Source organism: Chamaea fasciata, unplaced genomic scaffold (genome assembly GCF_029207755.1).
Source record: "Chamaea fasciata isolate MVZ Bird 193981 ecotype frontalis unplaced genomic scaffold, bChaFas1.0.hap1 SCAF_3, whole genome shotgun sequence".
NCBI lineage: Eukaryota > Metazoa > Chordata > Aves > Passeriformes > Sylviidae > Chamaea > Chamaea fasciata.
Window position 1 is genome coordinate 98,843,409 of NW_027094088.1, and position 13,369 is coordinate 98,856,777.

The window sequence follows — 13,369 nt, forward strand, 5'->3', positions numbered from 1 at the left end:
GCTTCACTTTGATCCTTCCTGTTGTGGTAGATTCCGAGGTAAAGACTTGGTATCAATTTTTCACAGGAAATAGAAGTATAAACTTACTGAAGCATATTATTCACAAATTTTTTTTAGCTGCATATGTCTGTATTCTGGAAATAAACCTGATTTTCCTGAAAAGAAAAACATATTAATTTTTTAAAACAGAGTTGTCTTATTTTGGGGCCTGTAAATGCCTGTTATCTTTGGAAGTCTTCTTTAACAAGTGTTGTGCTAATGCTATAAAATGTAAAGGTTTAATGGAATCTAATGAGCTATTTCTGGGAAGGCTTATTACCTCTACTCCTTTGCCATTCTCCTTTTAAAAACTGGGCATGAGGTCTCTTTTGCACAACTGAGTGAAGAGAACAAGTTGTTTGGATGTGCTTATGGCATTTTAAGATCCAGACATTAACAATACATTAATGGGAAGAAGTGCAAGCGCTCATATCTAGAAATAAAATTATCATTGATTTCTTTCTGAACTATTTGAAGGCAGTGGAAAAATGAACAAAGTCAAATACAGTCATCTGTTAAGATGTCTGCACAACTATTTGTTTAAGTGATGCTATTTCCAGTTTGATAAACTCATGTTTTACACAATGTGAACCAATTTTATCTGAAAATTCTTCAAGCATTTCTCAATTTACTTCTTCAGAGCTGTAAGTTGACTAAGTAGACCACTGAGCTCCTATATATTCTGACTTGTTTTCTTTTAATGCAAGTACGTAAGACAAGGTGGAGGTCACAGCTTGTGAATAGTGATACGGAATGAAAGTGCTAAACAAGGTTGCTTAGAGTCATAGAATAGAATAATACAGTCATTTAAGTTTGAAAATACCTTTAAGGTGATCAAGTTCAACCACAAATCTAATGCTGCCAAGTCCACATCTAAAACATGTCCCTAAAGTGTTACATCTACACATCTAAGTGCCTGCAGAGATAGCGAGCACTCCCCTTGGCAGCCTGTTCCAATGCTTGACAACCCTTTCCAGAAGAATCTTTTTTCTAATATCCAATGAAAACTTCCCCTGGTGTAACTTGAGGCAGTTTCTTTTTGTTCTGTTGCTTCTTACTTGTGAGAGGAAACTGAAATTCCATTGCTAAAACCTCCTTTCTGCTAGTTGTGAACAGTGATAAGGTCCCCCTGAGCCTCATTTTCTCAAACCTAGAGAATCTCAGCTCCCTCAGCCACTTCAGACTTGTGCTCCAGACCCTTCACCAGTTCTGTTGCTTTTCTGTGGACTTGCTCCAGTACCTCAATGTCTTTGAGGGGCCCAGAACTGTACACAGCACTTGAGGTGTGGCCTCACTGGTGCAGAGTACAGGGGGACGGTCGCTGCTCCTGTTAACCACACTATTACTGATGCAGGCCAGAATGCCATTGGCCTTCTTGGCCACCTGGGCACATGCTGGCTCGTGATCAGCTGGCTTCTGACCAGGACCTCCAGGTTCTTTTCTGACAGGCAGCTTTCCAGCCACTCTGTCTGCAGCCTGTAGCCTGTAGCGCTGCCTGGGGTTGTTGCAATCCAAGGGAGGGACCTGGCACTTGGCCTTATTCAGCTTCATACCATTGGCCTTCCCCTACTGATCCAGCACATCCAGATCCCTCAGCAGTGTTTCCAGGTGATTCATAGAGATACTAATCAGGACTGCCCCAGCACTGAGCCGGGGGAATACCACTAGTGACCAGTCACCAGCTGGAGTAATTCCATTCACCACTCTCCTCCACAGGTTCTTCAGGCAGTTTTTTTGCCCAGTGAACAGTGTACCTGTTCAAGCCATGAGCAGCCAGTTTCTCCAGGAGAATCCTATGGGAAACAGTGTCAAAGGCTTTACTGAAGTCCAGTTAGCCACAATATACTGTTTCAAGTCTAAGAATTAATATTAAGTATTTTTATTTTGAAAGAGATTACCTACAATTTAAATGGAAAAGTGTTTGAATGAATATGCAGATATTATGGATGAAATGATGAAAATATCTGAACACGTTTTGCTCCTTCTGCCCTCTTCCCCTTTATCATTCAGAGCAGGATGTATGGAAGGGAAAACCTTTCCAGCATTTTCAAAAGGAAAAGATGAATTCTTCATTGAGGACTTGAGTGATAGGAGAGACATACTTTACTGTGAGCATTGACAGGCAGTAGGGTGAAATAAAATGGAGTCTCTTTCACCCAGACTCAGCCTGGCTTATTGCTCTATGGAGAAGGACAGGAACAATGACAGAGTTGCTTCCCAGCCAGCCAGTTCACTACTGCTGCATGTACACAGGGTGCTCTGATTGTTTACTCTTATTGACTGGCAGAAAAGAAATACAAGTCTTTGGTGCTTATTTATACCACGATCTGTATGACAAAATTGTTTTATTTGAAATGAAAGTTGTAAATTATATTGAAATAAGGTTGCTTTTCAAATTGAAGTGGTAAAAATAGCCTTGTATTGGAAACTGAATGGGTGAGACCATTCACTTTGTATCTCTTTGACTTTACTGTTGTAATTCTTCATCCTGTATTTCAGCTTTGTTTGTCTGTTACACACATCTGAGCTCACTGTATATTAGTTATGTGCAGCTGTGTTGTAAATGGACTGATGTGTGCTCATATCTTAATCTTAGTCAGCAAAGTCTGTATATGTGATATGTGCTGCATGAGCTCCAAGAAGAGCAGCATTACAAAAAATTTGCTGCTTTCTTATTGCTTCTAGGGTTTTTTTAGTTTTCACAATTTTCCTATTAATTTGGGTTAATTGATCTGCCTGGAAAACCTAAATACCCTGCAACATTTGGAAATCCCACAGTGTAGTGTTACAGGACTGTCTTTGCCAAAAGGATTTGGTTAATGTCACAACAGACTGACACTTGAAGCTGAGTTGATCCTTGCATTTGGATAGGACACTCAGCCAGCCTTTAGTATTCAGAAGATTTGCATGCAAAACGGCTGTGAGGGGTTTCTTTGTTCCCCTAGAAACAAAGTGTCCTGTAGTGTCAGTCAGATAGGAGGCAGCACATTATTGTGGCAAAACAACAGGGTAAATTCTGAATTACAAAGATGAAGATGTAATTAGATATTAAAAGCATAAATAATGAGGAACTGCAAATGGAAAATGCACCAGATGTATCTCTGATACTTGTCACTGACAGACGATTTGTGGTTTTTGGTAAAGTATCTTCTTGAGTTTTTGAAGACAGGTAGCCCGAAGCTCCACCAAATGGCTTCAAGGATATCTTTCTCTGAATTGCTTGATAGAGGTCAGTATATTTTCATCTTGGTTTAACTATTTTTGTGTCTGTGGAGTATGATTTATCCTTTAGAGAGCAGAAAGAACTCTTTTACCAAAATCTAGCTTTCTTTAGGAGGAATACAATGTATGCTGTGATATTGTGCATAACTTTTGACTCTGGCAGTGTTAGCTGTCTTTTAGTTTAGAATCTTCTTAGCGTTGAGAGATACCTTATGAAATGCTAAAAAACTCTTAAGATTTTGGAGGTAGTTTCATTTTCTTATGCTTGAGTGTTGTTCCCTGTAAAAAATAAAAATACTATACAATAGTAATTGGTAGTTATTAGCCTTCTCACACCTGGTCACATGTTAGTGAGTTCTCTGGTCTCAAGAACTGTTAGGTTAATTTGGAAATTGAGAGAACTGAAACATCCTGGATCTTTCCTCTGAGGTTTGACTGGTTTAGAACAGTCAAGTATGATATAATGTAAACTCTTCTGGAGTGTGTGGTAGAAAGGAGCTGCATATTCATTATTTTCTGTGAATCTTTTTTGAAATGGTTTATCTTTCTTGTTCAGGATTGTCTGGTTAATTCTTGTGTCTGGACTCTTGTTTTCTGTGCCTTCAAAATAGCGTAATTGGCTAAGAGTGCTGACTTATTCTTCCTGAAAACAGAACATTTTGGAATTGACTTTTAATTCAGGTGTCTGGAGGTTTGCAGAATATTTATTTCAAAGGAGAGGAGCTTCCTTCCAAACGTCTGCTTCTGGCGGGATGTGATGGGCTGAGGAGGAGCACAGTGCTGGCTGGGTGTGCTGGCTGTTGGAATACTGCACAGAGCTGGCTCTGCTGTGCCTGCCCGTGCTGGGAGCACAGTGGGGCTTTTTCAATTGCTGCTCAAAATGCTTCCCAGTGGGAATGTTGAGGGGAAGAATTAATGGAATTAATTCTTGTTTCCCCTTGCTGCTTGAGGTGTAATAGGAGGCAGTTCCTCATTTTTGAGAAGTGTAAGTACAGAATATTTTGTTGACTTTAAGTCCTCAGACCTTCTAGACATTTTCCCATAAGCTGTTAGGGTAATGTTAACATCAGGTTAAGAGAGTACTTGAGACATGTCATCTTTTCAGAGAGAGAGCTAAGAGACACTTGACTACCCAAGAGGAGGTAGGACAGTTGTGTGTGTTATTTGTTCCTCTGATCTCCTTCCTGTATTCCTGTGTAATGCTTCCTTGTGTTCAAAAACAGTATAGCATTTCCTCAGGAAGCTCTTTTCAGAATTTTGAGGTTCTAAACAGTATGAGTAGCAAACCAAAAGTCTTCAAAAAGTAAACACCCTGTGTATTTTCTTTCCTTAGTATATTTATTTTTTTCCTATATTAGACTTTTCTAACTTGGTTGTCAAATTATGCTACTGCATTTAGGAATAATGTGAAGAATAGCTTTAACATGCAGAAGTGAGTTTATGGGAATATGCCAGGCACTGGTTATTCATTTATATTCCGCAGGAGAACCTGTTTTATTCAGAGCTCTTGGAAAACGTTCATGGAAACTTTTAGGGAATTAGGACAGCTGGTCTAGCAGACTTTGAAGTCTGCAACACAGCCGGCTGGTCGGCATTCCCAGTGCCAACTGGCTCAGCAGCAAGTACAGACAGCAACTGTGATTTTGGCTTAGGAAACCCTGTATATATAGAAGATGACTTGATGACAGGCAAGACTCAATAAATCTGGTGACATAATTGAACTTTGTTAACCAGTGTTTGCTCTGTTGGGATTAAACATCTCCCTATGTTTTCAATTAAAACTCATTATTTTTCCTGTATTTTCTTTCTTTGGAGCAAAAACTTAGTATGTTCTTCTCATTGATTTTCTTTTAGAATATCTGTCAGAACATTACTTTAACAGATGATTAATTATATTTCAGCTACTGTATGTCATTGCTGAGCTTTAGTCATTGTCAAATTTCAAATGAAATGTCATCTGGAAGTAAGTTGTATGCAAAGCTACAGGAGTTTGGCTCTGCATCTATCAGTAGACTTTGTGAATAATCTGATTTCCTGAGAGGCTGTGTTTTTCTCACTTCATTGACTGATTCTTTTTGCCTTATAGTACAAAAATAGAGAAGGAGAAAAAAGAGCATGCTAAGCTGCATGGGATGATTCGTACGGAAATAAGTGGAGCTGAAATTGCAGAAGAGATGGAGAAAGAAAGAAGGTTCTTCCAGTTACAGATGTGTGAGGTAAGATTTGGTGTGAAATTATTGTTCTGCTGCTGCTTTTAGTAGAAGTTTGAAAAATGCAATTATTTAAGAGTAGCTGTGATATTAAAGGTAAATGCCAAGTTTTTTGTTGGCTCCATTTGTGAACAAATTTTTAAATTATCCTGATGGGCAACTTCACAGGGAATTTAGATATTTTCTATTTCACTTAACAGGTAAATTAATGCTAATAAAGCACTAAGAGATTTTAATAAATAAGTCTTCATACTACTACTTCACTGTAAGTTATTTTAAGCCCTTGATCATTCTCTGAATTGTTCCCTGTGCTGACAGCTGTTGTGTTATTAGGAGAAGAGGCTCTGGTCTAGCACACTGCTTGGTTGGTGCAGGAAAAAAGTGCTAGGGATGGAATCCTGTTGTCTTTCAAGTTGTTTCAGAATGTTTCTACTTCAAAATCTCTGTGATTTTGCAGTATGTTAAATCTGATGTGAATATTTTTGGTTCGATTCATTTAAGGGTATGTCTGGTTCTGTGGTTGGGAATTCAAGTTGCTGTGTTCTTTTTTAGTACACATTAGCCCAAAAATATACCACGGGTGTTTCTACTGCCTTTCTTGTGATGGTGAAAGCTAATTTGACTCAGATGCCAGCATAGCATAACTGCAGTTGTCCTGAATATTACTTTTAGTAACTACACGCACTCATACATAAGAGAAAAGCTTCACATTCCTATACAGAATCAGACTAAAATGTTCAAAACTGATAAAGGGATTTGAGTAACAAATAAACATATGGATGTTGTCAGCTAATTGCCCATCTGCATCCTTCCTAAGGAACAGATGCTTCTCTCTTGCTGTGTCACAATAAAGGAAGAGTTCACTTTAGTCAGTTGTCGTGATAATGAAGGGTGAAGTCTGTGAAATTGGATCAGATTACCTTAAATTTGGAGTAGCTGAAGTGTATCCTGTATTTCTTCTGATTTTGAAGATAAGAAGTTTATACTTGGTTACCTCTGAATAGTTGTGAAAAAGGATTTTAGTTTTGTTTTGATAGTACGTCAGAGGGGTGACATATTGAAGTTTTATCATAACTACAGACTAGTTCTCTATAAATTATGAAAGGGAACTGAATACCAAATGCCTAGAACTCCATTTTAAATTAACAGGAGCTGGAGAGGTGATTGCTGTAGCTAAATACTATCCAGTGCACATGTCTGCATTTAAGGCTCATCATTTGTTCACCTGAACCAGCATAAGAAGCTGCAACATTGCAAGCTGGCACTTGGATGCTGCTTTACTTTAGCTGGTATAAAACATTTAGGGTGTACTGTGAGAAGGGGAAACCCAGATGCATTAGAGCATCTTTAAGAAGACATTCACTCCACTTGGAGGTCACTGTCTAAGTTGGGGTTAAGATTTGTTGTCATTTAATGGACAGTTAAGGACTTTGATATTTGATCAATCATACTTCTGCTTGCATGGCTGACATATTTTATGCCGTGGTATTCAGGGAGGAGATGCCACTTAATGTGGACTTTGATTGTGCCTTATGCAAAAGGACAGTAATTACACTTTTTTTTTTGTGCTTGACAGTAGATTCTTTGAAAAATCTCTTGCTAAACTGTAATTTGTTGTAATTACCACCTGTAAGGATTTGATAAAGCTATAAATCAGCAGGCAAATTTTGAAACTTGTTAAAATAATCCCTCACCTTTTTTTTTCAAGCAAACTGCTTTCCTCCTTAATGACATCTGTTTAGAAATGAATTTAGCAACAAGTGAGATACATTTTTAGATGTGCTGCTGGGTGTAAGAATGGGTTCCTAAATGTACTCCGCAAACCCTTTCATACTTTCTTTAACAGAGGCTTTCCTTAGGCACCCCAAAGCATATTCTAACAATTTGAACAAATCATAGTGAAATATCCTCACAGGATATCAAAAGTGACAAGAATTCTTTTTGTGTGATTTAACTCTTGAAGCCACTTTTTGCTGTGTTTTCTCTTAGGTTTTGTGAATCTGTGACTGTTAAAACTTGTTGAAATATAACCGAAAACAAAATGTTAAAAAAACCCCTGTTGCAGTAATAAGTAATTTGTTTTGTGAATTACTGTTTTAACAGTACCTGCTGAAAGTCAATGAAATCAAGATTAAAAAAGGAGTGGACTTGCTTCAGAACTTGATCAAGTATTTTCATGCTCAGTGCAAGTATGTTTTGCTTTTTTTTATCTCTGCACTAACTGGAACAATGTTTTGTTTTTGACTTTTGACATTACTTTTCTAGAATTTTCAAAACAAATCTTAAAGATTCAGCTGTTCTTGCTGATGCCTTTTGACAGATTGCGTTTCTCAGATTAGTCATAACTTTTGTGGCTATAGTCTGAAAAATGTAATGAGGTTGATCTTGTTACGTTGAATATATTTGTATGTTCCAAAGGAATACTGAACATTAATTCACCTTGTTTATAAACTACTCTTGAAACAGGGCTTTTCGTTTCATCTATTACTTAGTGGTCCATTAGTTTTGATGGACTTCTTTGAGTGTATCTAAATTAATTTTGTACTCAAGAAAAATAAGTTGCATAAGCAGTGGGATAAAACTATATTGAAAGAGTCACTCTTTTTCTAGTTTATTGGAGGACGACCCAAAAGTAAAACAAATAGTTCTCATTAGAATTGTGTGCATTTGTTATGATAGTGTTACAAGTCTGTCATGCAGCAATGAAGTCACAGCTGTAAACCTGAAAGAGCCACTGCTAACCTGTTGAAATCATTTAAGTTTTCATCTTAAAACACCAGTCTGCCTCTATGTATTTTTTCCTTAAATAGCCGTGTTGCTTTTAAAATCAGCTTCACTTGCAGTGTCATTTGTCCACTCTGTCCATTTAATAAAATTTTAGCAACGTAAATATGTGTTATGTTGTCACTTTCACGACTACTTCCCAGAGTGAGAATATATTATGTTGCAAACAGTGCAGCAATATTTAATCAAATATGCATATAACTGTGATTTCTTAAAATTTATTTTTTAAATCTCAAATTATTTTTTAAAGGACTGGAATACTTGGCATAGATAGCATTACTCTGCCAATATAAAATGTATTGGCAGAAAGATGTGGCATATTCAGCTTGCATGTAGACCATAATTAATGCTTGGGAAACAAAGGGATTTTCCTTTTGTAAAAAGATTGCATCAGACATAAAATTATATGGCTTCAAGAAATCACAATTATTTTATATCTACCAGAGCTTTTGCTGTTCTGCAAATGAATCTTACTTGTTCTGGGCCTTCACAAAGTGTCATGAGAACTGGTATTTGAGGTGAGAATGAGGAAAATTTATGTGGCAGTGGATTGTGGCAGTTCTGAATCTAATTGGGGATTTTGCATGTTAGAATAAGCTGTGATGGAAATAAAGAGGTGGATCAGTCAAAGATGGATTAAAAAAAAGTTTACTGTTTTGAAGTTTTCAGGATGGCATAATAATATGCATGTACTACTTTGGCAACTTTTTAAGCAGAAAATATGAAGCAAAGTTTCATAACAGCTTGCTTTTTGCTTTTGCTTTTTAAGTTTCTTTCAGGATGGGTTAAAAGCAGTTGAAAGTCTCAAACCTTCAATTGAGACACTCTCGACAGATCTTTATACAGTGAGTAGCAACATTTTGTGTTTGTGTGGTAAATTTAGTTTTCTACAATAGAAGCATGATTGTTTTGGTTCAGGTTGCCTAACTGCTCTAATAGTCAGCATTTAAGGTTTAGAGTAGATTGTTGGTAAAATCTTGTTTTAATATGGCATTCAGAAGCCTTAGTTTCAGTTCAGGACCCCACTGTGTAAAATGTTGTGAAAACAGCCTTTGCTCTAAAGTGTTCATTAAGTGGAAAATAGCATGTGGTTTCAAATGGAGCACAAGGAGGCAAGAGCATTGTGAGGCAATATCAAAGTCTTAACTCAGCATTATCCTAACCATTACCAAGTTTTCTGAAGATAGAAGGGAAAATGAATGGATCACATTATCTTTTCTGTTTGCTTTCATTCTCGCTGAATATTTCTCAAAAAATGATCCAATTAAGCAGCAAATTTGAAAGACCTGCATTAAAAAAAAGAAAAAGTGATTTTTAACCTGTGTTTTTCTTCATTCAAGATTAAGCAAGCACAAGATGAAGAACGAAGACAATTAACACAGCTCAGAGATATTTTAAAATCAGCACTCCAAGTTGATCAGAAAGAGGTGAGCATATAAGGTGGTTTAAGTTTGGAATGCCTATTTTAATTACTTGTAATGTAATGTTAATATTTAAAATAAAGTTATTTTAGCTTTTATCAGACATTTAATTCCTTTTGTTAATTCATCTTTGTTTTTATGCTGACGTTGAATGTTTCTGACAAAGGCATTAAAAAAAAAAAAGAATGCCCACTAAAAATACGAGACCTACTGAAAAAAATTTCTTTTTGTTACCAGTATTGTATATTACTTCAGATGGTACACTGTTGTTCAAACTGAGAATGAAAGAATCAAGAAGAACCTATTCATAGAACCTTATCTCACAATATTATTCCAAACTCTACAATGATTTTGTAAAACTAAACTTCAAATCCCAAAACACCTCTGTCATCATCTACACAAATAACAATCAAATCTGCTATTCAGCTGTAAAATGCCAGTGTTCAGATGTGCAAGAGCTGGGTCAGTTTGGCAATCTAATAAGTATTTTTTGAGTTCCAATCATGATTGCCGTTAGATTTAATGAATTCTGGAGTAGTTTCAAACTCTGATCTGGAAGTAAGCATCTTTTGTATAATGTAATCCTAAATATTGGGTCTACTTTTGTTTCAGATTCCTAGTGCCTCCTCTTCATATAAATAAATGCCAGCCAGCTTCCTTTGTGGAGCTGCTGGGCCATGAGTAAGTGATGAATGAACCCTCACCCCCTTTTCAGATTCTCTCTGAGAGGGATCACAATGGAATAGTTTAGTCTACAGAGCTCAGACTTCCTTGATCTTTTCCGGTCTTGCTTTGATCTTCCCATAAAGGTTATGCTGACTCCTGGCTTTTACTGGTGACAGATGATGGTTGTTGAGCAATGTAATCTAGTGAAAGATGTCCTTACACACAACCAGGGGTTGGACTTGATCTTTAAAGACCCCTCCCAACACAAGCCCATATGATTCTGTGATATACTGACAGGCATTTGGAATGGTCTCAAACACTCTTCACTTTGTTACCTTGGGAAGTTTGCAATTACAACTGTTGTGTATAAAGTCCCATAAGATCAGCAGGCACTTCCTTAGATTCTGCTGGCCATTCAGGGCTCACTGGTTTGTCAAAAACTTCCAAATTTCAACGTGGTAGAGGGAGAGACTGGGGAACCTTGTGGAAATGGTGACTGCTTTGGGTTAGTCACTGACTGCCCACTCCCAAGGAGTCATTGCTGTTCAGGGTGTGTTAATAGGTGTCCTCTTTAACTGGGTCTATGCTCAAGAGAGATAGCAGAAGTAGTTGGCTTTCATGGTTGCTGGGAATGTCTTATCAGAGGTACAGATATTAAATAAATATGGAAGATGTGACAAGTACACATTTTTTCACAGACTCAAAAATTACTAATACACGTAAATTTATTTATTCTACTAGGTTTGTGACATTTAAAATTCAAGTATAAAAAGTGCTTTATGCTATAGTCATTATTTGTTAATTCTTCAAATTTAGATACAGATGCTTACCTGCAGAGCATGAGAATTATTATAATTATTTTTAAAGCTTTTTGAAAACATCAATTAACCAGTGGGATGCCAAAGAGTTCTTATATAATTTACTGTACAACCCACTAATATTATTCTTGTTGCACTGTAATTTTCTTTACTATAACTGATTTCTTTTTCCTTCCTGAAATGCATTTACATTTTGTGACCGAAGTCTAGGAGAGTAAGTGTTACTATGTTTTAATGAAAATAGTGGCATGATTTCCATTCAGATTTCAAGAAACTGGATTTTTCCTCTGAGCTTTTGTCTGTTGGCATGAAAAGACTGCTTGTTGCTCCTCTTTGGTGTATTTTATTATCCAAAGAAAACCCCCCAAACAAACAAACAAACAAAAACCCAGAAAAACAAACAAACAGACCATTACAAAAAAAAATTATCAGATTTTTCTTGGGAAAGAAAATCATTGTAAGACAAATTGGTGATTTCCTTTGTACTTTGTTTTGGAAATTAAATCCAGTTGCTTGATTTGATGTTCTTGCAAGATTTTGAAGATATATGTATTTTTAATTAAAATGGACTTCATGTATGAAATGACAGAACGTTGACAAATATTGTTCCTGTTGTGTTTAAAAGATTGAACACACGCGAGCACTCTTAGTGAACGTTTTTTTTTGTTGTGCCTACATGCATAGTTTCTTCCTGCACATAACTTCACCAAACCCGGTTTGTAATGAAACCTCTTTTTGAAATGTCATTTTGTGAACACATTCATAATTTTTAATTTTTAAGCTTTTATTTTTCAATTGTAGAAGTTCTGCAAGTTTCAGAGTCAACCTTAGAGTTGTATTGCCTTAACTGTTCTTGTTCCCATGACCTTGGGTGAGGTCACCTCCTGTGACTGTAGTGTTTAGATTTGTTCCTGCTTCTTTGGTAGAACCTATAATCTCTTTAGGCCACTGCAAAAAAGGATAAATGTTGTGTTTCTTGACAAAGATTATGGTAGTTTTGCTGTAGGAGAGGCTGCCTGCAGGGGATTCTGGTAGATATATCAGAAGAGAAAAGATAGATATATCTTTTGAAGATTTGTGGTGCTGTAATAGGGATAGGGATGGGATAGATAAGGGGTGGATCTCTGTAACATCTTCTTGGCAATGATCCTGCAAATGTCACTGAAGCTTAGGCTCTGGGAGAGCTATAAGAGCTTTTTTTGGCAGCTTTACACACAGGAGTGATCTAAACAGTCTAAAAATCCTGCTCCATGGGAGTTGTAGAATGTCTAGCCAAAATTTGTTGTGTATAGGTTGAAGCACCTTGTATGAAAAGTTCTGTTGTGTTCTAGTGGTGGGGCTGATAAATAGGATCTTACAATATTTATCAGTAGTAACAGACTATCTTTGGAGAATACTGTTTTCACATTTCTTTCATTTTTTAACTCTGCTGTTCAGCTTTTCTTAGATGTCAGTATATGTTATAGATTTTGGAAGAGAGAATTTCAAACCTTTCTATGGTCAGTGAAGTGATTCACTAAGAACATGCTGCAAATTTTAAATGACTCACCTCTTTTTCTATGCCTGTTTGTATTTCAAAGTTGATAAAGTGGTCAAAGTTCAGTTCCTTAGGCTTGTGTACTTCAGCCTGTTCTGATACTGTTATGATCAAGATATACTGAAAATGACAATACTCTACACTAAGTGTGTGTCCTCTATCCTGTGGTGATCCATTTCCTCCCATAGGTAATGTACATTGTTTCTGCTCCTCCAATGAGGCTATTGGGTCTGACCCTGTTATCTGTGATTTGTATCTTTGTTTTGTGCAGTATGCAAACCAGAAATAAGGGAAGATCCTTGGAGAGCCTGCTTATGGAAAAGGCATGCTGAAAGGAAGGATGTTAATTGTAGTGGTATTTGTGCGGTGGTTACTGTCTCTTAGGACCTGCAACTAAATCATGAACTTCGTCAGACAGCTGTGGGAAACCATAATTTGGCAATCACATTGGACAGTATTGATCTGGACATGACCTGAACTGAGAATTTAAAATGGACAATATGTTTGTTCTTAAGATCTTTTAATGAAATAGTATTAAATTTTTTAGATACTGTTCATAGGCATGAATGTGTGGAAATACACGTCAGCTGCTGCAGCTTCCTCTCCTGCTGAAATAAGGCAGGAAGCTTGTATTATTGGTTTGCCAGTTTGGCCAAACACAGCAGCTGAGCA

General features: G+C 36.8%; 1 protein-coding gene across 6 annotated transcripts in view; it reads left to right on the forward strand.

Moving 5' to 3' along the window:
- ASAP2 (ArfGAP with SH3 domain, ankyrin repeat and PH domain 2) overlaps positions 1–13,369 on the forward strand; it is an 84,931-nt gene that overhangs the window by 37,071 nt on the left and 34,491 nt on the right. For all 6 annotated transcript variants that reach the window (XM_066179895.1, XM_066179896.1, XM_066179897.1 and 3 more), the window contains exons 6-9: positions 5,348–5,477; positions 7,575–7,660; positions 9,025–9,100; positions 9,596–9,682. In XM_066179895.1, the coding sequence (XP_066035992.1) occupies positions 5,348–5,477; positions 7,575–7,660; positions 9,025–9,100; positions 9,596–9,682 (379 nt within the window). The remainder of the gene's footprint in view (positions 1–5,347; positions 5,478–7,574; positions 7,661–9,024; positions 9,101–9,595; positions 9,683–13,369) is intronic.